The sequence below is a fragment of the Heloderma suspectum genome, chromosome 3 (genome assembly GCF_057233095.1).
Source record: "Heloderma suspectum isolate Gila_16-S chromosome 3, 16-S_ref, whole genome shotgun sequence".
NCBI classification, from domain to species: domain Eukaryota; kingdom Metazoa; phylum Chordata; class Lepidosauria; order Squamata; family Helodermatidae; genus Heloderma; species Heloderma suspectum.
The window spans coordinates 317,864,329-317,890,353 of record NC_139460.1 but is presented as its reverse complement, the minus strand read 5'-3'; the positions used below and the strand labels follow the sequence as shown (position 1 = coordinate 317,890,353).

The following is a 26,025-nucleotide window of genomic DNA, read 5'->3' as shown; positions in this document are numbered from 1 at the left end:
TTAAGGGTGCAATCATATGCATGCTTAGGCAGAAAAAAGTCCTACAACTGGCTGGGGAATGCAAGGAGTTGTAGGACTTTTTTCTGCCTAAGCATAGATAGGATTGCTCCCTAAATCAGTTTTGGCCTGGACAGTCCTTCAAACAGAGGATGCCTTCAAACAGAGGACTGTCCTCTTTAATGTAGGACACTTGGCCACTTGCCTTGTTTAGATTTTAGAGTTATTTTGTGTTTGCTACTGTTTTGTCACTTTAATGCTACTTCTCATCTGCTTATTGTTCCTGTTTTCAACTTCCTTGTTGGTATTTATTGTTTTATATTTGGTTTGTACAGTGTAAGCTGCCTTCTACTATTTTCTTGATGAGGCCTGGTAGAAATACATTAACTGAATACAGGTCTCCTTCACACTCTACATCCCTTGGATGCACACTTACAGGGTTTTTTTAGATGCACTCCTAAAACATGTAATGTATGATACGGTCTTGTGAGTTCTATTCATTCTGCATGAATATAACTACCCAGTCAGGAGCTTCTGTGGGGACACAGCTAGGAAACTCCTGCTGACTGGATTGGGCTTCCACTTGCCTGCCACTAGCATAGAACCTAGCACATACAGAAACCATCACATGACTGCTGGTTTACCGTGTGCACAACAGCCCAGCTTGGGCCTTACCTTTGAGCCCTAAAGCAGAGCAAGGGGACCTGTGTGGCCCTCCAGATACTGCTGGACTACAGTTCCCATCAGCCCCAGTAAGCATGACCCATGATCTGATCATGGGAGCTTAGTCCAGCAACATCTGGAGGACCACGGGTTCCCTAGCCCTGCCCTAAACTGTCTGGGTCCTGCATACCTGCACCTTACTGTAAAAGTGTATGCACACCTGGGCGTGTGTCTTCTCCCATATGAACCTTTCCATGGACTAAAATCTACCAGGGGTGCCCTGCTCCACACCCAGGGTGCCCTGTTTACACCGATGAAATCTGCCAAGGACCAGGTACCATCGGTGATCATGCCCACTCTCAGGAACTCCCTACCACAAGAGATCCCTCTATATTCCCTCTATTTTTATCATTTACTGCCATGAAAAAGCCTTCTTAATTCTGAAAAGCTGTCAAGGTCTGATGCTGAGACTGATAGTGTTCCAGTCTTTCGGTTTATCTGCTCGCTGGTTATTTATGGTTATTGTGTTGTTTTCAGAGTCTTTAAAAAAGAGCCGGGGGGCGGAGATTGCTATTTATCAGTTTTATGTTTTCCAAAGGATGTAGTTGTTTTGAGCACCTTCTGGCAGGAATCCGTGACCCCCAAATGCAGTCAATAAATCAAAGCACCCAGCTTGCAACTTTGGCTAATTTTACTGTCGTGTCGCTACATGCACAGTCAGCAGCTTTTCTGAGCCCTTAATTCCACTGAGTAACTTTTTGCGTATTAATAAAATTTGCTATTGCATATGCAGGCTGTTATTATTCTTGGCCTTGGTGTGCTGTTCTTGATGGATTGCACTGAAGCACACAAATCGTGACACCTCGCACTATCCCTTCCATCTCGCCTCCCTGGCACTCATTAATTTTTGCACTCATTATGATAATACAGCATGCAGGGGATGATACCAATGTTAAATGACCCAGATTTTCTCTGCGGTCATGTGGGATAGTAGGACAAATTCAGAAACAACGAAGTCCAAATGTCTGAAAAAGCAAGCACCATGATGCCTCGCATATTTATTTATGTCTGTAGCCACCTTCTTTGAACCATTGTTACAAATGGATATAACAAACTCTGAAGTCTGCCTGTCATGGACAAGAATTATATTATTTGTTGTATATAGCACAATGTCAGTGGCCCTTTAAAGAGTCAACCAACAAAAGGTTCTCTGCCCCAAACAGTTTACACTTTGTAAAGGCAGACATTGTGGGTGTATTGGGTTTCCTATCTGGCTTCTGTGAGATGGGCTGTAGGTGTGGGTTGCCCTAAAGCAGGGCTGTTGAACCTCTTTCAGCCTGAGGGCCAAATTAAATGTTTGAGAAAGGGCCGCATTCCACTAAAAACACCAGCGTGTTTTAGCTTGAAGATCTTCCAGCCAGTAACTAAGCCTTAGGAGAGCATTTCAACCATTTAGAAGGAGGGGGTGTGGACTTTTGGAAAACCCCAGAGGGCTGAATTGGAACCACAGCCAAGCCGGATTTGGCCTGAGATTCAACACCTTTGCCATAAGGCAACAGTTGGACTTGTCAAAAGAGTGTCAACAGCCCAGAGATGTTGCCTTGGGAACCAAATACTAAGCCAATTGCTTCTTGATACATGATAGTTTTGAGAATGTTCTGAAGAGGAAAACCAATCAGACACCCCCCCCCCCCAGCTAAGGATGAGTGTCTGTGTATGAATCCAGGCGTCTGTGTATAAAAAGGACAGGAGACTGCGGTTTTAATTTGGAGATAGAGAGATCTGAGTTTTGGATTCGATAAGCTAGGGGTCCCCAGCACGCAGCTGCAGAGATCTTCATCTGCGTCCACTAAGCTCTCCCCTCCCTGCCACCTTCAAAAAAATTATTTTAAGAAAAACTTTGGAAAATATTAGAGCAGTCTCTTTCTAGCCTCTAGCCTTGCTCTTTCTCTCCTCTCTCCCCTTTGCCTTGCCATTTTCCTCTCCCTCCCAGCCTCTAGCCTCACTATTTCTGTCTCCTCTCCACCACACTAGCCAGGCCCCTGCAGCAGCCATTATGTGAGTAGCCATGGCCTGCATGGGAGCCATTCTATGGTGGTGCTCTCAGCACTTTCTCAAAATCCCAAATATGTCCACAGGTCCGAAAAGGTTGGGGACCCCTTCTGTAAACCTTTGGTATGTAAACTGGTCTGTTGGGTTGGATGCTGTTTTTATTCTGTTCTTGTGTTCTTAACTGTGTTTTAATGTATTTGTTTTATTGTTATAATCAAGTTTTATTTTAAATGATTTAGTTCCTGTGTTTGTGAGCTGCCTTGAGTGCCATTTTATTGACAGGAAGGCGGGGTACAAATCAATCAAATAAACAAACATATAAGCTAACAGCATTTTTAGGGTACTGGCTGACCTGGTTTGCACGACACAGTGCAGGTTATCAGGGGTTATGTAACACATGATAAGCTGCGGCCCCCATGGGTGCCACTTTGCATATCCAACCCCCACTCAAGGGTTGTCATGTTGTGCGAACCTGGCCAGCATGGGTTTTGCGAGGGTTAAGCAAGCCTTGCATAACTCATGGTCTGTTCTAGCTAACCGGGTTAACTCGCTAGTTTTGCACGACACAACAACCCCCAAGCAGGGGTTGGATATACATAATGGCAGCCGCACATGCCACTGTGCCTTTCCACCTATGGTCAACCTGTATATTTGTAAATAAACACATAAACCAATATATAGACGATGTGATACGCATGACCCAGCACTCCAAAAACAAAAGAATTTATCAATAATAGCTCATCCAGTTTATAAATATTTAAATTAAACAAATATAAACAGATTTTTAAAATGTGAAACTTTTTGGCACAAAATGCCAGTGTCAGTCATTGAAACGTGCCGAAACGTTTCACATTTTTTAAGTATGTTTATATTTTTTTTAAATCTATACATTTATAAAATGGATGTTCTGTCATTGGTCATTCATTGTTTCTGGAATAAGCACATACCTTACAAAATGCCAGTAAGCCTCCAGTGACCTCCTTCCAAAGGAAACCACACGTGGGTAAGTGCTGCACCCTGGAAGTTCTCAGCAGTGTGCATGTAACAGGGAAGCACACGAAGGGAGGAGAGGGCCAGATGAAGATGACAGGGGGTTCACGGGCTTGGTTTCAGTTGGAGATAAGGACTGTGGTAGGTATTGGCAGTTCTTCTCACCAAGTAGCAAAATGCCTGTCTCTATGAATGGGGGCAGAGGATCTTGCGGGGGGGGGGGGTATCTCTGTTGCTGCAGAAGAGGGGACTTCCATTGTCAGGGGGAATATCCCCCCCCCCCCGCTGCAAAAGTGCTTACAATGCTTGCCATACTACAGTATTTCAGTAATCTTTACAATAGTCCTGTAAGATATTGTCATCTCCCACTTCACAGGCTGGGGCTCAGAGAGAGAGAGATGTTTTCTGAAGGCTACCTAGTGATTTGAGCTGAGAACCGAACCTGAGGCTTGCAGACTCACATTTTGTATCTGCTACACATCAAGCCACTTTGGTTCCTTCCTGCTGTATGATACTGTGAAATGGCCTCTTTCCCTTTGGGGCAAGAATGTTCTCACTTAACTGAGCCTTCCGTCTCTTATTACAAAGCCATGGAAATGGTTCTATAGTTAAGATGAGTGGCTTTTTCAGGATTCTATAAAGCCTTAAAATGCTGTTCCTTATAAAATCAAGACAAGCAGCAGCATACGAGGATTTGGGTCTGAAAGACCAAGGGGAAGTATGAATGCAAGGAGCTGGAGTAGGACATGACTCCACTATGCGAGAATGTACAATATCTTTACTGCTTTCTTGGTGCATGAGGAAATTTGCAAGTACCTTAAACAATGTGTTTTTTATCCAATAATTACTTCTAGGGTTGCCAACCACCAGCAGGGGGAAAATGTCCTGGCCAGCTTTTTCTCATTGGTGCTGGACAACGGAAAAGAAAAGCAATCCCCTCTGCCCCAAACACACATCAATTTCCTCCCCTTCAAAATGATGTTTTCTTCTCTCCCCCACCGCCCCACACACTACATATACATGCTGGAGTCATGGGGAGTTGGCAACTGGTGGTGGGAGTACAGGGGCAGCAAAATTTTAATTTTGGGAGGCTCCATGGTTCCGTAGTAGAGCACCTGCTTTGCATGCCGAAGGTCCCAGGTTCAATCCCCAGCGTTTCCAGGTAGGTCTAGGAAGGAATCCCTCCTGAAACCCTGGAGAGCCTCTGCCTGGCTAACAATACTGGGCTAGCTGGACCAATGGTCTGAGTCAAGACGAGGCTGGGCAGCCATCTGTCAGGGATGCTCTGACTTGGATTCCTGCATTGAGCAGGGGGTTGGACTTGATGGCCTTGTAGGCCCCTTCCAACCCTACTATTCTATGATTCTGTGACTCGGTATAAGGCAGCTTTCTAGGTTCCTATGAATACTGCACATTGCCTCTTCATGTCTGAGGGCTGAAGATGGTGCAGGCAGATGGTGGCTGTAAGGAGGAGCTGTTGCTGTGCTAGCTGTGGATGACTTAGTGGGGAATGAGGTGGAAGAGGACGGAGGAGTCTCAGTGAGGAGTCCAGCAGGGGCGATGCACATAATCATGACAAATTCATTATGTTACACTGCAAAGCAACTTCAAAGGTGGGTTCCAGCCCCCACTGAAGTGCTCAGAAGTTCCCAGCCAACCAGGTTAGCTCACTGGTGCAAAGAGAACCCATCAGCCTTGCCCCACCTGCCTGCTTGTTCTCCTCTCTGATGCTCAGGAAAGAAGAGGCAGAAAATGCCAGCACAGCAGCTACTCAAGTGGGACTGAGTCCCTCAGCCTAAGTTAGGCTCTGGTCTTGTGCTTGTGTGTCCACGTATAAGTGGGGAACCGTGTTTCTCAGCTGCTTAATTCCTCGAGAGAATATCTGTCTCCCGCATCATGCATAATCCTTTAACCATTTCATTTGTTTATATTTAAAGGGTTTCTGTCCCACCCTTCAAATAAAACCATCTTAGAGCAGTTAACAGGGTTAAACATGAAAGAGCAACACATAACATAAAAACAGCATAAGACAATAGCAGTGGGAGAAAACAAAAGAAGCCAGATTAAAACGGTATAAAAAATCAGTCTCAGCAAATAAAAAACTCATTGCTTGGTGCTGAGAAGACATCAGGCCTTAGTCCCAGGCGAGCCTCCTTGGGGAGTGAGTGTGTCCTAGAGTTGGGGCACACCCACAACTCAAAAGGCCCTACCTGCCTTACTTCTGAAGGTGGTGGGTGGGAACTGAACAAGGAGCATCTGGAAATGCTCTTAGCGGCCAGGCAGGTATATAATGCATATGTGTCATCTTGACTTGTTATCTGTGGTTTGGTCCACTTTCCTGTGTTATCTACTCTTTGTGGGCTCTTAAGTGCATCTACCCTATATGTAGGTTATCTTCTGCTTTCCTATTGTGACACAGTCGTAGAATGGATTGTGTTGTGATCCGTCGGGGGATGATATTGTGTCTGGGTGATATAGCTTTGCAGCAATAAGCCACTTGTAAGCACATGCAATTGTTGTATATTGGACACATTTAATAAAATGGAACGTTTTCCCCCTCAACCAAGTACCAGAAGTTTTTAATTTTATTTCAAGAGTTAGCAACCCTAATTACCTCATCTCTTTATCCTTATCCCACAACATTCTTTTGGTAAGAAAAAGAGCTTAAATACCAGTGAATAATGGTTTTTAGAAGCAAGCCCATATAAAATAAATGTATATGGGGAGAGGAAAAACACACAGAAACCGTTCTTTCCTCTGCAAGGCTTGGTAAGTGTTAGTGATGCAATTTCTTCTTCTATAAAGTTTTCCAGTCCTCAGATTTTTGCAGTGTGCTATTTGTCTTTTAATGATCGTGGAAACCCTCAAGCAATGGGCATATAATTGGAATGGCCTTTGAGACTGATGTGTTTTACTTAAGCCATTCCAGGTTTTAGTGTAGCCAAAGACTCATACAACCAGAACCATTTTAATTAACGTTAGGCCTGTTCTACACAGGTAGCAGAAAGAGGTGGGAGAATCCTGAGGCGGTTCAGCGGACTGTACCACTTCAGGCGGCAGGTGAGGGATGTCATTTTTGAATGCTCTCCTTTGTAAAAACAACAACAGTGTCCTCCCAGGAAGTAAAAAACTAGCAGATTGGGGAGAAATGTTCTAACCCAGCCCTTTCCCTGCTGTGCTAGATTTCATCTTGCAGGGAGTGTTTTGTTTTGTTTTTTAATTAATATTGGAGAGCAGTGGGGAGCCAGGTCAGGGAAGGCTGCTGTAAGGGGTTACATGTCCTTGGTGGATGGGGCCACTCTTTTTCTGTGTCTCTTTCTGTCACCCCCTTTTCTGCCTTTGTCTCCCCTTTTCCTCTCTGTCACTCAGTGAAGAAACTGACACACATTTCCCCCTTGTACTGTTAACCTTTTCATCTTCAGCCTTGGTTTTACACACAATACACATAAACACATTAAACATTTGCCTCACAAAAATCAGTTTCTTCACACACAACCTTTCTCCCTCTCCCTCTCTCCCTACCTCCCTCTGTCACCTCTTATACTCTCTCTCCCCACCTCTCTGTCTCCCTCTTCCTCCACTCACAGCCGTTTTCCAGGAGAGGGTCAGTTCACTGTTGACGGAGGTCTGAATTCACTGGGTACTTGCAGAGATTTCAGCGCTTTTTGTGCTGGGGGGGGCGGGTGGTGGAGATTCTCAGCAAAGTTTAAAGGCCTCTTGGATATATTAAAGACTTAACTGAGAAAACAACAACAATTCAGGCGTGTAACTTAAGAGGATTTCTTGCAGTTACTTTTTGTACCTTGTAAAAGCTATAGCAATGGTGTCAACATCAAACAATCACATCCTTTTTTAAGCAAAGGGATTTGCAGCTTTGGGCTTCTTCACACGGAGCTTTTATCCCGCGATTGAGAATTGAGATGGCTGTCTCTCGGAAGTTTGGGGGCTCTTTACATGACGCTGTGAACCTCCAAGGCGTCTCCTGCACTAAATGCCCTTAGTTCCGTTTTTAAATAGATCGCAGATAATGAGCTATCAATATTTATTTATTTATTTATTTATTTATTTATTTCTATACCGCCCAATAGCCAAGGCTCTCTGGGCAATTCACAAAAATGGTCAAATTATCCTGTTGTGTTCTGCTTGAGTTTCCTCCGTGAAAAGAGGAAAAGTGGCAAGAAGAGGAGCGAGATCAATGAAAGATAATGGAAGACTCAGATACGGGGAGAAGGAGGGGGGAAAGGAAGCACGTGAAAAAGGGAGTCGTTGCGATCCTGCATTTAAAACGGAAGCAGAAAGCCCCGTTTTAAATGCAGGATTTTAGGCTGGTGTAGAGGTGCTCTTTGTGTAGTTCTATGAGTTGGTCAGAAATAGATGTCTTCCTCCTGAGAAAGAAGCACATGTAATCTAAAATTGCGGAAGGGGATATCAGCTGTCCCCCTCCTTCCTCCCATATCTCCCACATACAAAAGGCACTTTTACAGCCCAGTCCTATGCATGTTCTCCTCAGTAGTAAGTCCCACTGTGTTCAATACACAAGTAAGTATGCATAGGATTGCACAAGTAAGTGTGCATAGGATTACAACCCTGTCACTTTGAAGTTACTCTGCATTTGCATTGCATTCTGTGCTCGCCTCCAAACACCTGACAGAACAGTCACACTAGGTTAGGGGAGACCCGGGTTCTATTCCCCCCTTGGCCATGATGCCCCCTGGGTAACCTTGGGCCAGCCAGTCTCTCTCAGTCTAACCTACCCCACAGGACTGTTGTGACCATGAAATGGAGGCAGGGAGAAAGAGAGCCATGTTTGCTGCCTTGAGCTCCTTGGAGGAAAGACAGGATGTAATATAAAAGAAAGTAAATAAGTAAAACAGTCACTTATCCAGAAATAAAACAGAAGCAAGCTAAGAGCCCCTAATTATCCAGGGGCTCTTCTTTGAGCTCACATTTGCTTCTGATGAATGCCCTGTGTACCTGCATAATAGTCTGAAGCAAAAGGGCCTGTTATCTCTGAAAAACTAGCTCAATGAGAAACCTCTCATGGATTACAGGAAATAACTCTGGACCTTGATATAGCTATCGTCACGCTCATCGCCAACCATCAGCCAGTCCCACCTCGTAATTCCAAAGCCCTTGCCGGCTTTCCTCTGCATGACTGTGCAAAGGAAGTGGTACTTGTCTGTCAGGCAGGAGTGGGAAACCTGTAGCTCTCCAAATGTTTTTGGACTCCCAGCTCCCATTAGTTCCAGGCAGCATGACCAGTGATTAGGGTGATGGGAGTTGTAGTCCTGCTGTAGGGGTAAATGCGGAGAACATTGCGTGTGTGTTTACAGCATCTTCCACTTCCTTCCACTATTCATTATTCAAAGCATGAGCAGCTGCTGAAAGTACAATTTATAATGCTCTTAATTAGTTTAGTATAAACAGAAAAGAAAGCACCCCCCCCCGCAAGATAAATAAATAAATAAATGTACAGCATCAACAGCTGCTGCATTTTGTCACAAGAACATTGGTGATTTTTTTTTAAAAAAATGCTTGGAATCATACTATGATATTAAATATTTATGAACCCCTATTTTTCAAAAGGAGTAAAAGGTAGCCCACAGGTCCATCTGTGGGGAGGAAGTTGGCACTGAGGCTGGGGGAGATGAACAAAAAAAGACTTTATCAGTTTTATCATGCCTTGCACACTTAATAAAATATGAATTTGCTACAGTGTTTTTTTTACTGGGATGGGAATGAGGCTTCCCACACACACACGCGCGCGCGTGCACTTTTTTTTTTTAAGGAAAGATGTATTTGATTTATAAGTAATTGGATGAAATTGTAAGAATTAAAATAGCTGGACTGTAGAAATTGCAATCAAGGGAATATGTAGTCCCCTGATTGGACATCAAAATAAGATATGGATTAGAATCACGTTTGTCAAGGAAGGACAGGAGCAGTGCTTAATTTATTGAAGTATTGATGCTGATGTGCAAGTCTTTTTAGAAAAGCCTCGTGCTGAGGGCCAAAACAGAAGTTACACTGGAGATCTCCAGTCAAATCTCCAAACATTTTTTTTCTACTTCATTTTTAGAAATTGAACACTGGTGGTAATTTTGGGTTTATCTGCATCACAGACTCTATCTACTGGATAATATTCTTTGTTCCCAAGAGATCTTAGAAATTGTCATTTTTAAAGGGAAAACTATGGTCTCTGAACTGGGAATTCTCAGCACTCTCACCATAAGAAGAACCCTGCTGGATTGGACCAAAGGTCTATCTATTCCAGTACCTTGTTTCCTGCAGTGGCCAACCAGGTGCCTCTGGGAAGCCCACTAACAAGTGGGCAATATGCCCCTGCTGTTCCCCAGAGACTGGTATCAGAGGCACACTACCTCTGATCTTAGAGGCAGCATATAGCCATCATGGCTAGTAGCCACTAATAGCTTGATGAACCATTAATTTGATTAAATCCCCTTTTAAAAGTATCCGGGTTGGTAGCTGTCATTGCATCTTGCAGCAGTGAATTCCAAAGTTTAACAATGCACCGTGTGAAGAAGCATGTCCTTGTTCTGAGTCTTCCGCTGTTCGGTTTCATTGGATGACCCCAGGTTCTAGTATACAAGTATGTCATGTGGGTTGTGTCCTCTTGTCTCCTGAATCCATCAAGAAATACCTCATCAAGAAACACCTTAAAGACGATCAGGGTGAAGCTGAACTTCCCCGCCCCCCATGGCAACTGCTTGTAACTCTCTGGAGAGGACTGTGCCACCTTTTGAAAAGCATTACTACAAGGGGAAAGGCGGAGATGAGAGGGACTATGGCAACATTGTGTGTTCTATAATTTGTGAAGAATGGAGTGCTTTGTTACAAGGATGGGGTCAGGCATACCAGTATTTCGTTCAAAAATAAATAGTGCTGTTTCAGAAGATTGAAAAGGTGCTTTATTTCAGAGTCCAGATGCATGGACTTAATATAGACCATGAAGTTGGCCATTAGAAGCTCATTGCCCTCAGCAAAGCCCTAGTAAGACTCGGTTTATGAAAAGCCCATTTCTGCAAAGCACAAAGACAATACATAAAGTAATTGGACTGGAGATGGGGCTTTTCTGTAAACAACACTCAGTGAGCGTTTCGACCTTCAGAAAAGTCATATGACAAAGTGAGAGCCAATGGTCAAGGCAAGAAGGACTCTGAATATCTGAGAACCTTCTTTGTGTAGCTGTGTGATGGTGGAAATCTGCAGGAGAATTTCTCCGTTAACTGATTGGAGGTTTCTCTAATTTTTCTCTCTCCCTTTTTGCGCAGATGAAATCATGCAACAGGAGATCAGGCCTCTTGTTGCCGTGGATATCATAGAGCAGCTTCACCGGCAGTTTGCTATCTTGTCAGGTAAGGATTGGGCTTCTGTTGCATTATATCTTGATTGAACCCACCCCTTTAATTGCCTGTTAAGATAATCAGGGGAAGCTTTACTGAAGCTACCAAGTGCCCTGGTTTTCAGGTCCCCTGATGCTCAGACCCTAAGATTTAGGAGCAGACCCTTGAGAGCTCTGGAGAGGTGTCTAGCAGAAGATGATCCCCAGCTGCTTCTTCTAATGGATCTCCAGGGCAGGATTATTGCCATGTGCTTTCAACATATGATAGGATCCAGAGAGCTGTATGTGGCCTCCTCACATGCACAGGGGCTTTTGAGGGCCTCCTTTCCACCTGCAGCCCTTTGATCCACCTTCAAAAGGTGCTCCTGAAGATTATGTGTGTCTTGAGTGGCCTGAGTGGGAGGGGTGGGGATACGTCTGTAAGGGGAAATTAGCACAGTTCCCCAGTGTGCATGGACTTCTGTAAGAGCATCTCTGCACCAGCCTAAAATCCTGCATTTAAAACGGGGCTTTCTGCTTCCATTTTAAATGTAGGATCACAACAGACTCTCTTACACATGCTTCCTTTCCCCCTCCTCCCCTTTCCCCCTCCTTCTCCCCCTTATCTGAGTCTTCAACATGTTTCTTTGATCTAGCTCCTCTTCTTCCGGCTTTTCCTTTTCATGGAGGTAACTCAAGTGGGGTAATTTGATACCTCATTATCTCCAATCTATTTAAAAATGGAATAAAGGTCATTTAGTGCAGGAGACGCCCTGGAGGATAACGAGGTCATCCAAAGGACCCACAAATTTCCAAAGGCTTGGTGTGAAGAAGCCCTTTAGACAGGCCTCTTTGGATCTTGGCCATTTTTATTATGCCCAGTACGGTGACTGATAGTGCAGTTTGCCACTCTGTCCTACACTGGGCTGGCAGCGGGATTGAGGGGCTTTGGTGTGCCTCCCCCACCCCTGTAAGTTTAGCAGGTCCCTTTTTCTTTCTGTTAAAAAAGGTGGAATGGTAGAAGCACTGCAAAGAGAAGAGCAGGCCAAGGCTGCAGCACCTGCCATATTCTTTTCCCCAGAATGCTCCTGGGTACCCTGATGTCAGGGAGAAGCCTAGGCTAGAAACCTTCTTCCTGACACTACATTTACTATTGAGTGGAGGGAGTGGGGGTTGTATGGAGGGGCATTCCATCAGGTAAGTCCTCACCTGCAGTCTGAAGTGTTACAGCCCAGATGGAGAGTGAAAACTAATTTCAGAAGGAGACCAAAATTCTAAAACTTCTGGTCAGACCATGAGACCTAAGTAACACTAGCATGGATAAAGAAAAGGATATGTACAGCAGATCCAGTGCCACAGCTATCCTTTCCTAGAGAAGCTTGGGCCCGTCTACATGGGAGGTTTTCTCTAGTGCTGCTGTGGCTTAAAGTCGTTAGGGACACATGGCATCGTGGCCACTGTGCAGCAAAGCCCTCATTTCCGGCCTGAAACCCAGAGTTTTTCAGAGGTGTCTTGTGCCACATTTCCCCTTGAAGCCAGCTTCTGCCCACTTCCAGTGCAGCGTGCCCCATATCCCCAAATTAAATGTGGCTTCTTACGTGTGTGTGTGTGGGGGGATTCTGCTGTTGCTTCACTGTAGGTGGGCTGCCCCTTTTGTTTTGTTTTCCCCCGCCACATCCCTGCTTTGTGGAAGGATGGCCGTCGGGGTTTGGGGACCTCATTGCCCTCAAGTGCACTTGAGCAAAGAGCAGAACACCCACCAAAGGGTAAACACAAGCTCAGCATCGTTACTCAGAAGTAAGGGAACACCTGATTGCCCCAGTTTAATTTTTAATGTAATTTTCTCCACATCCATTTTTTTCTGAGGGCACCAGGTTGGGGAAATAACTGGTTGTCTCCTCATATATCACTGAGCACGGAAAGGGGGCTGCAGGGGGAAGCGAGCCTGTTATTCTCAATCGGCACTGCTTCTCTGCTGTTGCCTCTGCTGGCTCCTCCTCCCTTTCCTGCATCCTTTAGTTTTCACTCTATCGCCCTATCCATAAAATGAAATACTGGGGCTGCAGACTCTCACTCCTGGCCGCCTCCTCTAGCTAGATAGCTAGTACTTGAAATAGCGCCACTCCAATTTTCTCAGTGGGAAAAAGACACTACAGATTCTCAATGGGGGGAAAGCAGGCAACAGAGGCTGTAGACTGAGAACAGGTGAAGCAGCTAGATCACTGTGTTTACTCCCTGGATGTGCACAACTGGGACTTTATGACTGGGCAATACAGGCTGCAAGCTGTCAATGGGTGAAGTGGCTAGATCCCCGAATTTACTCCCTGCAAAAGGAGAAAGGGGGTTGGAGCTCTAACTCCCTGACTGTTGGCTGGAATGGGGTGAAATTGCACTGGTGGGTGCTCTCATGGGGAGCCTTCAGATGCTGTCGGGGATAATAATGTGGTAGCCGGGGGAGCCTGGACAGAGGTGGGAAACAAGCCTTTCTCATTGTTTGAGTCGCACCTGTTGGGTTGATGACATTCAGTTCTACTCCCCCCACCCAACCCAGAAGTACGTTGCTTTCAAGTGCTGTGTGACCCATGAAAAGCGGATCTTTAAGTTATGGCACGCTTGGTTTTTCTTGCTTTATGTGTCCCTGATGGACCAAAGCCGATTCCATGAAAATCTGGATAATACTCCAACAGCTTCTCATTCTGTTGTCATGAAGATCCCCCCATTGTCTTTCTTCAGAGGTCCAGTGAAGGCATAACATTAGAGCTGAAATGAATTTGTTCTCAGAATTCTCCTATATGAATTTTGATATTAAATATTCTCCAAATGTTTGCTGTCTGTATTTGACATCCAGTGCTATTTGATTTTCAGTAGTTGATAACCTGGCAATTGACATTTTGCATTTTGATTGTTGAGGTACTTAGCATTTGATAGTACTGATTTTCCAGATAGGCAATAATAGCATGCCACTGCAGTTTTCAGACTTTCAGCGTTTAGGAATCACTTTCCACATCGACATCTTCCACAGTGCATTTTGCACTGGATTCTGCAGCCTGTTTTGTGGTGCACACTCAGTTCACACAGGACAGTGCTGGGCCCACCGCTGCCCACTGTGAACTAAGAATGTGTCCTACAACACACCAACCATCCCCCTGGGCCAGCACACATTGTAAGGGAAGATTAGTAGTGATGGGCAAACTGTCTTTCTGCCAGTGCCTGCCTTGGGGGCCTCTTTGTTCTGGGCGGCCACCATTTTTATTTCCCACAGTGCCTCCAATGTAACATTGCTGCAGGGCATTGTGAGAAATTAAAATGTCAGTCCCCACTGGGAGGCTGACTGGGGGCTGTTATTTTAATTTTCCACAAGACCTCTGAATGAGGCAACGTTGTGGGCATTCTGGAAAATTAAAATGGTGGCCGCCTGCACTAATTGGGGGAGTGTCGCCAATGCTGCTGCTGCTGGATAAGCATCCTAGGGCAGGGGAGCACTGACGTAAGAGGGGGACCATCAGAGGGCACTTTTCAAGTGCCCCCCTCTCCCGCTCACTCACATTTGAGAGACATCCTTATAATTAACAACACAAAACGACACCAGGGTGAACCCCAGCATGATCTCATCAGCTATGCTCATTGTTCATATATCTGCCCTGTTTATACTATGTTCATTATTATGGCTTCCCCCAAAGAATTCTGAGAATTGTAGTTTGGTGAGGGTGACACCCATACCAGGGAGAAGGAATCACTATTCAATCACTTTCAGTCTGTAGTATAGATTTGCTTCAGGCCCACATAAAACTGGCGTGGCAGCCACATGTTTGTTCACATGCCTGCTCTGTTCGTATACAAAGCATGTGCGTATGTTTTATTTTAACATCAACAGAAGTTCACAGGTGAGAAACTGAACCCTCCCTTGCCTTTCGTCTGTGCGCTCAGGCACTTTTTTCCCAGCCTGGCTCTAATACACGAAGAGAGCCAACCTGAGGAGAAAAGGTGTCTGAAGCAGCAGAGCATAGGGAGATAAAAGGCCAGTTCACACATGGGTTATGAGAGGGCTGCTTAGCCCTCAAATAACCCCCACCAGCCAGGTTCGCATGACACAGCAATCCCCAGTTGGGAGTTGCATATTCATAATGGCAGCCAGCAAGGACCCCAGCTCCTTGAAGGTAATTAACCCAAGATGGGCTGTGCGAAGCAGGTCAAAGCTGGGGAGGGGTAAGGTTCAGTTCCCTTCAGTTGTGTCTCTCCCTTGGTGTCTAAAGTAGATTCCCCACCCATGCTTTACAAGAGTTAGAGATGCGAATAAACAAATATGGCTGCCCTGTCATGTTTCATTTGACACTGAGACCTATCTATACCGCAGACTGAAAGTAGTTTAATACTGGGAACTTTGGAAACTGTAATTCTGTGATGAGAGAGGGAAGAATCACCTCTTGTTCATTCTCTCCAGGCGGCAGGGGGTGTCACAGTCACCAAGCCACAATTCGACAATTCTCAGGATTCTTTGGGGGAAGCCACAACAATAAACATAGTATAAAGCCAATATAAGCTTGTAATGTCAGGAGGGTCTCTGTAAAAAAGAAGAAAAAAGAGGTGTAGCAGCTGAAAGTCATGTGTCAGCTGAGACTGTTACTGATGCCTTGATAGATTTTTTTTTCTTCCTTAAATGCCCAGGAGAAAAAAAGAGAAAAGAATGGCTATCCACCTGCTTTGTATTTCATCGTCCTGTAATAATCTGTAATTATGTACAAAGGAGTCCAGTGTGCTGCACCTTTGATTGATACACAACAGGCATTTATGAGACAAACTGTCACCAAAGGTATTAAAGAGACTTTGATTTCCTTCGCAAACTAAAGTCTTGTTTTTTCCATGTCTTTAAAATCAGCTTAGTGTCCTTTTTTTTGACTGGAATGGAAGAAGGAAAAATATATTTTTTAAAAACTGGGAAGAATGGACGATTATTATTTGAATCTACAACCCTAACCTCATGCCTGAAACCCAGACTGGTAATACGATTCTTTCCTGTCCACCCACCCAAACACGCACAGAGTTGGCCTGGGCCACAAAACCTAAAATCTACATGGCAGATTTCCACATTTTGGGCCTGGCACTTTTGCATAAAACCAGACTTGAAGGGCACAGTAACTGGGAGGGAGAGACATGGGAGGAATGTACCAACTTGTGTGTCATTTCTTCCAGTATGTCATGCAGTGTGTCCAGATGTGCTCTCTAAGCTAGGGTGGCCTTTAGAGAGGACAGTCCACTATTTTGGACAGCCAGCAGTGGACAGTCCTCTATTTGAAGGTATCCTCTATTTGACAGCTGTCCAGTCCAAGTCTGGGCTAGATAAAGAATCATAAGAAGGGAGAGCAGCAGGGGCTCGCAGTTGCTTATCAATGGCACCTGGGGGGAATATCCACAAGAACAATGAGAAGCAAATGGTGGCTTACCTGGATTTTTCAAGGAATTGGCTTTGGTCCATGCAGAGCTCCACAAATGAGTGGCCTGCACCTTGTAAGTCACTTCACAGGCACATACCTCCGGGTGGGGTGAGGGGATTGGAACTGAGCATCATCAGACTGGCAGAGGCTGCTAAACCAGTGAGAGAGCCTCCCCCTCTCCCCGTCCAGGTTCTCCTCCCCTTCTTCCTTCCCCATTAAGCTCCTGCTGTGTGATACGGTATACTTCTTAAAAGCAGTGAACCAAACATCAAAGAAACTGAGCTTCGAGATTGAACTTCACAGCTTTTAGGAGAGTTACTCCAGTCAGCCTTTAACCTGTCAATACTTGAGTTGCCCTGGCTCCAACCAGCCCTGTCTACCCCTTTTCTTTTTCCCCTGAAGCTCAACCAATGAGAGAGCCTCCCCCCCCCACTCCAGGGTCTCCTCGCTTCCTCCTTCCCCATTAAGCTCCCGCTGTGTGATGCTGTGAGGATCAAAGGATCGAAGCTGCAGATTAGTTACTTCCTAAAAGCAATGAACCAAACATTAAAAAAACACAGCTTTGAGATTGTACTTCACAGCCTTTAGGGGAATTACTTAGTTATTTAAGGCTCCTAAATGCACTATTTTGGTTGATGGGAATCTCAGTAACTTCAGGAGTGCGCTTTTAGGGAACAAGCCTCATTGACCACAATGGAAAGTTACTTCTGAGTAGACACAAACCTCTCTCTGGTTTGTGCTGGGAAACACAGGAACGGGGAACACCCCTTGACCTGGGTCACAGTGAAGGGCTCTGGGTAGGGTTAGCATACCCAAAGCAAATAGTTGGGTATGCTAACCCTACCCAGCTAGGGGAAGTTGGGGTGCACAACAACTATAGCGCAGAGAATCCGACATTAGGAAAAGAATCAGACTTTAAGTAGTCTCAGGAAATCTGGGTTTTCTGCAAAAAGGCCTGGGGTGGCTGCTGGATGGCCATGATGTGATGTGCCCCGAATGCTCTCCAGACGGAGCCAGCTCGCAGCAAATTGACCCTGGGGACACCCCCTGGACAGCAGACTTAGTAAACACACAGGTCACCTAATCGGTCTTCTCTGCTATAATTTCTGTTGAAATAATAGTGTTTATTTCTAAATGTGTACCTATACATATACATTTGCATGCATAAATGTTATGCAAATTGGTGTCCTTCCCGTGTTGTCCTCATTTTTTGGTGATGCATTTCCTCTTTTTCGAAGATATGTAAGCGCACACCCTAAAGCTATATCAAAATCTGTTGTTTCTTCTTCCTCTAGACTCTAGAGGCAAGCAGTTCCAGGGGCAGCGGTACAGGGCCAACTTCCTTGGGTAGAGACTTGGGGTGTCTCAGCAATATCTCTGTGTTGGCAAATATACAGGCTGAGCAGATGCAAAGCAAGCTGGGACAAAGGCAGACAATGTTAGTCCAAATACAGTATGATCAGCCCCCCCAACAAAAGCACACCATTTCAGCCCCTGTCCCCTTCTTTTTTTCTTGCCAACCAGAATCCTCTTAGCAACCTTCAAAACTCTACACTGTTTTGTCTTTCTCTCTCTGGACCTGATTCCAGAACTGCAAAATTTGTTCCAGATCACATCCAGGCAGGAGAGGCATGACAACCATTCCAGTGACTTGAAGTGGCCATGTGCTAGAAAGGCCTGGGTTGTCCACCATCAAGTACCAGGATATACAAAACCTAAGAGCATGTTTACAATGCTGTGAACGAGAATCCTCTCCACGTCTCCCTCTAGCAGCTATTAGTGCCACTGCCAAAAAAAAGGTTGCCAATTTGTTTTCTGATACTGCTCCTATGCCTTTAACAGCCATATGACATGACATGCAGAAATTTATCACATGCAGTTTTTCCCAGCACAGAGATGCAATCATGGGAGAATCAAAGCTTTGCCATATGAATTTTCTCCTGCCTTGAAAGCTACGAAAGGCACACGAGCCCTATCAGAAGTGGAGGGGAACTGGCAACTTTACCATCTGTGGATTTCTGGATGAGTAATGAGACAAAATGCGTATGGGTATTATTCATTGCCTCATAGATTCCCAGTGGTTTTCCTTTTTTGAGTTTCAGACATAAAATTATCTGCTTTTACAATTTAACTATCTGTAGACTTTATAAAAATACACTAAGTTTATGGATGTTTCTCCACAAAATAAAGACTAATTTTTCTTCTAGCAAGTCCTTTTTAGCAAAATTCACTGGCGTTGCCATTTTAAATAATCTGCTGTCAGTCCCTGATCAAATCAAATATTTTTCTCTTAAAAATCTGCTGTGCCTTTAAGAACCTATCAAACAAAAGATGTGGATGACTGCAGCTTTCTGACCGCTGAGAAATCTGCAGGAATTTGCATAATCTGAACACAATAAACACTGCAGCAAGCCTTATTTTAATTCATTTTTCCCTAAGACTGACAGAGAGAGAGAGAGGTTTGACAGGTTTGTGATTTATTTCTCCCATGAGTGTTTGTTGATGGACCTCCCCCTCCGCTGGTTAACTAATTAGAAAGAGCGTGATTTGAGAACCTCCTTGTTTCAGTGCATTGATCACGTGCTTTGCCTTCTTCGTCCTGGGTACTAGTGCCAAGTAAACCTAGGTGGACAGCCTGTTTTGGCCAATATGCCACGGGTGAGTTCTGAAGTCTGAGCTGAACTAGTGCCACTGACGTGTTACAATACCTATTCATCTCTGAGAAGGGCACACAGGCTTAGTTATACCATGAAGTCAAAACGACAGTGGGGAGAGTCAGATGGCTGTCGTTTTGACTTCATGCTATAACTAAGCCTGTGTGCCCTTCTCCTGCTGTCCAGATGTGCCACAAGCCACTGTTGCCTATGCCACAGGCTGGCTACCCCTGGCTTATGGAGATGGCCAGAAACAAAGGGCTTTGCCGTTGACAAGGGTCTGTGTATGTTTGTGTGATAGGGAATTTCAGCAGGTGCAGTTTCTCCACAGTTGCTCTTCTGCGCAAATACAAAAGGTACAGGAGCCCAGTGCTAAACACAAAAAAGTGTTCTGAGTAACTCAGAGTTCACTTCCAGCGTTTTGAAAATTCACTCATTTAATTAAGAGGTATCACTCTGCTTTGTAATTTTTATTGGGGGGTTGTTCAGTCGTGTCCGACTCTTCGTGACCCCATGGACCATAGCATGCTACGCCTTCCTGTCCTGCGCTCTCTCCCGGAGTGTGCTCAAGTCCATATTCATTGCATCGGTGATGCTATCTAGCCATCTCATCCTCTGCCGCCCCCTTCTCCTTTTGCCTTCAATCTTTCCCAGCATCAGGGTCTTTTCCAGTGACTTTTCTCTTCGCATTAGGTGACCAAAAAGCTTCAGCTTCGGTATCTGTCCTTCCAATGAGCAGTCAGGGTTGATTTCCTTTAGGATGGACTGATTTGACCTCCTTGCAGTCCAGGGGACTCGTAAGAGTCTTCTCCAGCACCACAGTTCGAAAGTATCAATTCTTCGGCGCTCAGCCTTCCTTATAGTCCAGCTCTCACAGCCATATGTTACTACTGGGAAAACCATAGCTTTGATTAGACGGACCTTTGTCGGCAAGGTGATGTCTCTTCTTCTTACTATGCTGTCTAGGTTTGCCATAGCTTTCCTCCCAAGGAGCAAGCGTCTTTTAATTACATGGCTACAGTCACCATCTACAGTGATCTTGGAGCCCAAGAAAATAAAATCTGTCACTGCTTCCATTTCTTAGCCTTGTGATACGGTTCCATGGGGTTTTCTTGCAAGAATACTGGAGTGGGCTGCCATTTCCTTCTCCAGTGGACCACATTTTGTCAGAACTCTCCACCATGACCTGTCCGTCTTGGGGAGCCCTGCACGGCATAGCTTATGGCTTCACTGAGTTACGCAAGCCCGTTCGCCACAAGGAGGCAGTGCTCCATGAAGGGGTTATTGGGAGGTGGGAGGTAATTAAACTCTGATATTTCCCGCTGTTATCCTCTAGGCCATAACCTGCCTTGTCCACTTGTTGTTCAGTCGCTCAGTCATGTCCGACTCTTCGTGACCCCATGGACCATAGTACGCCAGGCCTTCCTGTCCTGCGCTCTCTCCCAGAGCGTGCTCAAGTTCATATTCATTGCATCCGTGATGCTATCTAGCCATCTCATCCTCTGCCGTCCCCTTCTCCTTTTGCCTTCAGTCTTTCCCAGCATCAGGGTCTTTTCCAGAGAGTTTTCTCTTCGCATTAGGTGGCCAAAATATTTCAGCTTCAGCTTCAGTATCTGTCCTTCCAATGAGCACTCAGGGTTGATTTCCTTTAGGATGGACTGATTTGACCTCCTTGCAGTCCAGGGGACTCGTAAGAGTCTTCTCCAGCACCACAGTTCGAAAGCATCAGTTCTTCGGTGCTCAGCCTTCCTTATAGTCCAGCTCTCACAGCCATACATTACTACTGGGAAAACCATAGCTTTGATTAGACGGACCTTTGTCGGCAAGGTGATGTCTCTGCTTCTTACTATGCTGTCTAGGTTTGCCATAGCTTTCCTCCCAAGGAGCAAGCGTCTTTTAATTTCATGGCTACAGTCACCGTCTGCGGTGATCTTGGAGCCCAAGAAAGTAAAATCTGTCACTGCTTCCATTTCTTCCCCTTCTATATGCCAGGAAGTGATAGGGCCAGATGACATGATCTTAGTTTTTTTAATGTTGAGTTTCAAACCAGCTTTTGCACTCTCCTCTTTCACCCTCCACAAGAGGCTCTTTAGATTCTCTTCGCTTTCTGCCATTAGGGTGGTATCGTCTGCATATCGGAGGTTGTTGATAATTCTCCCGGCAATCTTAATTCCGACCTCTGATTCATCCAACCCGGCATTTCTCATGATGTACTCTGCATATAAGTTAAATAAGCAGGGTGACAATATGCAGCCTTGTCGTACTCCTTTCCCAATTTTGAACCAATCGGTTGTTCCATCTCTGGTTCTTACTGTTGCTTGTTGACCCTCGTACAGGTTTCTCAGGAGACAGGTAAGGTGGTCTGGTACTCCCATCACTTTAAGAATTTGCCACAGTTTGTTGTGATCCACACAATCAAAGGCTTTAGCGTAGTCAATGAAGCAGAAATAGACATTTTTCTGGAATTCTCTTGCTTTCTCCATGATGCAGCGAATGTTGGCGATTTGATCTCTAGTTCCTCTGCCTCTTCGAAACCCAGCTTGTACTTCCGGTAGTTCTCGGTTCGCATACTGCTGAAGCCTAGCTTGTAGGATTTTGAGCATCACCTTGCTGGCATGTGAAATGAGCGCAATTGTGCGGTAGTTTGAACACTCTTTGGCGTTGCCCTTCTTTGGAATTGGAATGTAAACTGACCTTTTCCAGTCTTGTGGCCACTGTTGAGTGTTCCAGATTTGTTGGCATATTGAATGCAGCACTTTAACAGCATCATCTTTTAGGATTTTAAATAGCTCAGCTGGAATACTGTCATCTCCGCTAGCTTTGTTGTTACTAATGCTTCCTAAGGCCCACTTGACTTCACTCTCTAGGATGTCCGGCTCAAGTTCAGTGACCGCACTATCATGGCTATCAGGGACATTCAGATCTTTCCTGTATAGTTCTTCTGTGTATTCTTGCCACCTCTTCTTAATCTCATCTGCTTCTGTTAGGTCCCTGCCTTCTTTGTCCTTTATCATGCCCGTCTTTGCACTAAACGTTCCCTTGAGATCTCCAATTTTCTTGAAGAGATCTCTAGTCTTTCCCATTCTGTTGTTTTCCTCGATTTCTTTGCATTGTTCATTTAAGAAGGCCTTCTTGTCTCTCCTTGCTATTCTCTGGAACTCTGCATTCAGTTGGGTATATCTTCCCCTTTCTCCCTTGCTTTTCGCTTCCCTTCTTTCCTCAGCTACTTGTAAAGCCTCATCAGACAGCCACTTTGCTTTCTTGCATTTCTTTTTCTTTGGGATGGATTTCGTTGCTGCCTCCTGAACAATGTTACGGACCTCCGTCCATAGTTCCTCAGGCACTCTGTCTATCAGGTCTAATCCCTGAAATCTATTCCTCACCTCCACTGTATATTCATCAGGGATATGATTTAGGTCATACCTGAACGGTTTAGTGGTTTTCCCGACGTTCTTCAATTTCAGCCGAAATTTTGCAAGAATCAGCTCATGATCTGAGCCACAGTCAGCTCCAGGTCTTGTTTTTACTGACTGCATGGAGCTTCTCCATCTTTGGCTGCAAAGGACATAATCAATCTGATTTCGATATTGACCATCTGGTGACGTCCATGTGTAGAGTCGCCTCTTGTGCTGTTGGAAAAGAGTGTTTGCTATGATCAGCATGTTCTCTTGGCAAAACTCTATTAGCTTTTGTCCTGCTTCATTTTGTACACCAAGGCCATGCCTGCCTGTTATCCCGGTGATTTCTTGACTTCCTACTTTAGCATTCCAATCCCCTATGATGAAGAGGACATCTTTTTTTGGTGTGAGTTCTAGAAGGTGTTGTAGGGCTTCATAGAACCGATCAACCTCAGCTTCTTCAGCCTCAGTGGTTGGGGGATAGACTTGAATTACTGTGATGTTGAATGGTTTGCCTTGGATTCGTACTGAAATCATTCTATCATTTTTAAGATTGTACCCCAGTACTGCTTTTCCCACCCTTTCGTTGACTATGAGTGCTACTCCATTTCTTCTAAGGGATTCTTGCCCACAATAGTAGATATGATGGTCACCTGAATTAAATTCGCCCATGCCTGTCCATTTTAGTTCGCTGATTCCCAAGATGTCGATGTTCAATCTTGCCATCTCATGTTTGACCACCTCCAGCTTACCTTGATTCATTGATCTGACATTCCAGGTTCCTAAACAATATTGTTCTTTACAGCATCGGATTTTCTTTTCACCGCCAGACACATCCACAGCTGAGTGTCCTTTCGGGTTTGGCCCAGCCGCTTCACTCTTTCTGGTGCTACTTGGAAATACCCTCTGCTCTTCCCCAGTAGCATATTGGACACCTTCCGACCTGAGGGGCTCATCTTCCGGCGTCATATCTTTTAGCTTTTCTGACTTGGATTCCTGCATTGAGCAGGGGGTTGGACTCGATGGCCTTGTAGGCCCCTTCCAACCCTACTATTCTATGATTCTAGCCTTGTGATACGTTCCATGGGGTTTTCTTGGCAAGAATACTGGAGTGGGTTGCCATTTCCTTCTCCAGTGGACCATATTTTGTCAGAACTCTCTGCCATGACCTGTCCGTCTTGGGTGGCCCTGCACGGCATAGCTTATGGCTTCACTGAGTTACACAAGCCCCTTCGCCACAACAAGGCAGTGATCCATGAAGGGGGCCTTGTCCACTAGGTGTCACTAATTCTCTTCTCTCTGAAGGATGGTTCCGTTCAAAGGCATCACTGCTATTGCATCCTACATAGAGTTGAGTGATGCTTCAAATCAAGTGTTCCAAGTTTACTACACGGAAAGCATTACTGTACAGGAAATGGTGTCAACCCATTATGTATATTGCCAGACAATAAAAACAATTAACAATTGTTAACAACAACGGCAAAATGGTAAAAACACTAATTACATTACACATTTTGAAAGACTAAATTGAAAATATGCATCTTTACACCCTTTCTAAAAGCCAAGAGAGTGGGGGCTAATCATAGTTCTTGAGGGAGTGCATTCCATAGTTTGGGAGCAATGGAGGAGAAGGCTCTTTCATGCATGCCCAGCGAACGGGCCTCTGCGGGTAATGGCACCCTCAGAAGCCCTGTCCTGCAGATCTCTCGGGCAGGCTCATAGCAAGACAAGTGGTCCCTTAGATAGTCAGGTCCTAAGCTGTTAGGACACAATTCTATGCATGTTTAAACATAACAAGTCATACAACTCCCAGCATTGCCCAGCTGGCTAGCTAGGGAATGCTGGGAGTTATGGGGCTTTTTTTGCCTGAACATGCATAGAATTGCATTCTTAGGGCTTTGAAGGTTAAAACCAACTATATGCTCAAATACACTTGTTTTTCATCCTTTCCCTCCCCCACCTGCTGTAGGAAGCCAGAACTCAGGGATCCTGTTCTGCAGGCTGGGGAGGGTGGTAGATGAAAGGAATCTTGATTGCAATTTGGCAGTCGGAGGCATGAATTATATGATACCCCATTTCCTAAATTTCTGCATACACCCACACCCACACACACACATATAATATGGCTAAAAGCCATTGTGAAAGAATGTGACTTGGTCTAGCAAACAAGAAACCTCAGTTGAATTTCTGTGGGGTTCTAATCCAAAGCACCTTGGATAGCGCCTTTAGAGTTCTGACTGGTTCTGAGACTGACACCTGGAGAGGATTCACTGCCCCACTGACATCGGAGCCACCAGGCTCCACTGAGTTTATTTCAGGCAGATCAATGAGGTCATTTGTGATACAAGCTAGAACACAGCAACCTGTGCAATTTGGCCAGTAGTCCATCATGCCCAAACTGAGCATCATTTTTATGTCTTACTTCCTCTGCCCCAGACCTGCTCATCAAGGCGAAGCTGAACACTTGCAGCCTGGCCTGTTCCTGTCAGTGGTCAGTTATATGTATCCATGAAAGGTAGCGGTGTTGAGCCTCTTTCTGCCCATGGGCCAAATTCCATTTCGGATAAATTCGGGGGGGGGGGAGTTGCATTCCAGTGGTGGGCAGGTCTGAATGCCAAAGGGGTGAGGCTAAAAACTACCAGAATATTTTAGTTTAAAGCTCTTCCTATGAGTAACTAAGCCTTCGGAGAGGCATTTCAACCTTTTAGAATGGGGAAAAAACTGCACAAAAGCCAGGAAATCACCAAATGATCAGCAGTCAGGGGAGGGGAGGGCCTTCTGGAAAAACCTAGAGGGCTGGATTGGGACCCCAGGTGTGCAGATTTGGTCCCTGAGCCTGAGCTTCTCCACCCCTGGTATACAGACTGGGTTTGGACAATCGGCGGGGAAAACAGTGCAGGATGGGTTGTTTCCCCCACCCCCTCATGCAACCGGCATTTCCCTAATTACTAGTGCCGCATCGCAGGTTGCTGTGTCGTCTGAACCCAGTGTGCAGTATGGAAGGGGTGGCTTCTTACCGGCCCTACAACCTATGGCTTGCGGTAGGGGTTATGGGTGGGTGAGAAACTAACCCCGCTGCACCGTGTACCAAGTTCAGACTAGACGGCAACCTGCGTTGTGGGTAATTAGGGAAATGCCAGTTGCGGGACCGGCATGCATGAGAGGCGGAGGAAACTATCCATACTGCATTGTTTCCCCTGCTGATTGTCCAAACGCAGCCCAAGTTTAATTAGTCCCCCAGTCCTCATCCCCAGCTGAAATGGAGCCTAAAAATGCTAACTACATTTGATTGCATTTATTCCTTGTTAGCTTTGGCTCCCCCATCTCTGCAAGCAGCCACCATTTAGATTATAAACTCCGGAAGGGCAAGGATAAATCACCCCTGGGCAATTCCCCAGGGCACCACTGCAGATTAATAAATAATCAGAAGAACACTTTTTGGTGAAAAAGTTGTACGTTGCTTTCGTTGGGTTTCTAGCAACATAACTGCAAGTTGA

At 45.2% G+C, this 26,025-nt stretch overlaps 1 protein-coding gene across 1 annotated transcript in view; it reads left to right on the top strand.

The window, feature by feature from the left end:
- Positions 1–26,025, top strand: part of MCF2L2 (MCF.2 cell line derived transforming sequence-like 2) — a 344,940-nt gene that overhangs the window by 68,439 nt on the left and 250,476 nt on the right. Inside the window, exon 2 of the mRNA XM_084847599.1 lies at positions 10,995–11,078. Within this exon, the coding sequence (XP_084703725.1) occupies positions 10,995–11,078 (84 nt within the window). The remainder of the gene's footprint in view (positions 1–10,994; positions 11,079–26,025) is intronic.